This window comes from Lupinus angustifolius, chromosome LG20, assembly GCF_001865875.1.
Source record: "Lupinus angustifolius cultivar Tanjil chromosome LG20, LupAngTanjil_v1.0, whole genome shotgun sequence".
NCBI classification, from domain to species: Eukaryota; Viridiplantae; Streptophyta; class Magnoliopsida; order Fabales; family Fabaceae; genus Lupinus; species Lupinus angustifolius.
In genome coordinates this window covers 1,033,371-1,036,211 of record NC_032028.1, presented here as the reverse complement: position 1 = coordinate 1,036,211, position 2,841 = coordinate 1,033,371, and the positions used below count along the sequence as shown (strand labels likewise).

The 2,841-nt window shown below is 32.5% G+C and overlaps 1 protein-coding gene across 1 annotated transcript; it reads left to right on the top strand.

Annotated features, from left to right (window-relative positions):
• LOC109335751 (transcriptional regulator SUPERMAN-like) lies at positions 2,222–2,841 on the top strand. Its single transcript, XM_019571916.1, has one exon. It carries the CDS (start codon positions 2,242–2,244, stop codon positions 2,839–2,841), a length of 600 nt encoding a protein of 199 aa, XP_019427461.1. The 5' UTR covers positions 2,222–2,241.

The following is a 2,841-nucleotide window of genomic DNA, read 5'->3' as shown; positions in this document are numbered from 1 at the left end:
ATATATTATTTTATTGTTTTCTTATTAAATGGATAAATACCAACAAATTCGTATTTTTTAAATTTAACAACTTGATGATTGTAATTATTTGGTAGAGTATTATTTTACTTTCATATTTAATTAAGTAAAAAAATATTGGATCGACAAAAATTAGATATTTACAAATGTTTCTCTTTACTTGTTGTTTACCAAATAGCATGTAAACTGAAGTTTGAGTTTATCATGATAAGTATCTAATAAAGAAATGAACGACAATCTTATCAAGGATGAGAGAAGTTACCTGGCCATGCTTTGAATACTATTTGATGAAGTTGACAGAGGGTGAGACATGTTGGGTTACTATCGGATTTGAGAGAATGGAATAAAACCAAAAACACATGTCGGAATATTGTTGGAAAAGTAAAAAAAAAACGTCGAAGACATTGGTAATGGTGTTGTTGGATTTTGGGGAAAATGCATCCGAGAATGCAAGTCACTTTATTGTTGGAACTTGGGAAACAATACGCTAGGAATGCAGGCGAGGATAGTGCTAGAACTTAGGAAAACAAAAACAACAAAAATTTAGGTTGGAGTATCGCCAAAATTCGAAAAAATAAAATAAGACCAAGAATGCGGGTCAAGATATTAATAGAAGTTAGGAAACAGAATACTCTAGTAATGTGGGTCGGGGTATTGGCACAACCTAGGAAACTAAAAACAATGCAGAAGTAGGTTGAGTACTACCACAATTCGTGAAAAGGATATAAAATCGACAAAGCATGTCAAGTAGGTATTGCATAAACTTGGGAAAGCAATACTCTAGGAAGTAGGTTGGAGTAATGTTGGAACCTAAGAAAAACTAAACACATAGGTCAGGATAATGTCTGAATTGAGAAAATAAGATAAAACCAAGAATGCGTGTTAGAGTATTGTTAGAACTTGAAAAAACAAAACACTCGAAATATAGGTCGGGTTACTGTTGGACCATGGAAAAACAATATTCTAGAAACAAAGATAGGGATAGTGTCGGGACCAAGGAAAATAAAAACACCAAAGATACAAATAAGAGTATTGCTGAAATTTAGGAAAATATAATAAGATCAAAAAAGTAGGTCGACGTTGTAATATTAGAGCTTGGAAACAAAAAAGAAAAAAGAAAACCTTCTACAACTTGATTACATGCGCATTAAGGATATAGGACCGGAATACATAAAGTTTATTGCATTAGAAACATGAATGGGTCTACTTATGTGTTTTTCACTTTGTCCATTCTTTATTAAAACATGTAAGACGTATCTCACTCACACGTGATTAAGTATGGCTTTACTTAATTCTTAATAAATCAAATTATATTAAAAGTCACTTGAGTGTGTAATAGGATCTGCCCAGAGTAAGGCCTGTTTATATAAGGCCTGTTTTTTATAAATCAAATTCTTTATGGAAGGCCTGTCTTATTTTGTATAACAAGGATACTGGTTTTCTTGTACACTGGCTTACTACTTTTTTATATTACTCTTTGTATCATCAATTCTCATTGGTTGAATTTTTTTATTTAAATTAAAATTTTAATTATTAAATATTTTTCTAACTAATCATACCTCCTGGTACATGGAATGACACAAATTAATAGGACAAGAGACGTGCTCTTTTTTTATAGAGTAAGTAGGTCTATTTGTTTATAATAAGTATCTAATCAACTCAATATTTTTTAATATAAAAATATCTAATTTTTAAATTATTAAATAAACATATTACCTATACTGAAATATATAATTATCTAAAAGAAAAATAATACTAAAAGAAATGAATCTGTTTAAGTTCTCTATGTTGTTTATTTATTTAAAATCTTTCAGATAAATTAGCAAATTAGTAATATATTTACCATTGGGAACACCTTTACCAGGATCAGGTAAAAGGAAATACTACTTCAACACAATTTCTCCATTTTCTTTACTAAGCAATATCCAAATTCAGTATTTGTAGGGGCAATAGCAGATGATGAACTAAACCTGCTGAGATCTTCACTTTTCTGCCTCTTAGAACATTAAGTTATAAGCTTAATATGAAAACATTCATGGATCATTTTCTCTCTCTCCCTCAAATTTGAAGTCTCTCAAAAGTTCTCTTGTAAGGGATCCATAATATGTAAGTCTTGCTCACTTTATTCTATGGGAACAAAGTAAATATATTTTTATAACAATATTTACATGGATCCATTTTCTTCTCTCAAGAGGTAACAAGAGAATACCAAAAGAAAGCTCCATGGAAGGAAACTATGTGAACAAAAACACTCATAGAGAGGACCATAGCTATGGCTTTGAGGAGCATGCGCGGGGAACTTCATGGCCAGCCAGAAACTATGCTTGTAGCTTTTGCAAGAGAGAGTTCAGGTCAGCTCAAGCATTGGGTGGACATATGAATGTTCATAGAAGGGATAGAGCAAGATTGAGGTCTTCCTTATGTTCATGGGTTTCGGAGTGCCCTAAACCTAACCCTAACACCACAAAGCCTAATAACCCATCATCTCCTTTATCTGATGAGCTTTTGAATTGCACACATCGCACTCCACTTTATAGTCCTTATCTCACTTTGCCCTCTTCTACCAATGGAGATAAGAAACCAAGACTTGCATCATCTTCGCAGCAGCTTTCTCCTTTGAGTACTCAAAGCATGGAAATTAAGATGATGAGTAAATACACAACAATGAGTACTTTTAATGTTGAAGATTTGAAGGATTGTGAAGAGGAGGATGAAGGCAGGATTTTCAAGAATAGTAGTGAGCATAACCTTACGTTGGAGTTGGGAATAGGGTTGCTCAAACAAGAGGAGAAGTTAGATTTGGAACTTCGATTGGGGCATTAA

What these genes read in the sequence shown, in the direction of transcription:
- LOC109335751 (XM_019571916.1), top strand. Translation starts at nt 2,242, where the DNA reads ATGGAAGGAAACTATGTGAACAAAAACACTCATAGAGAGGACCATAGC.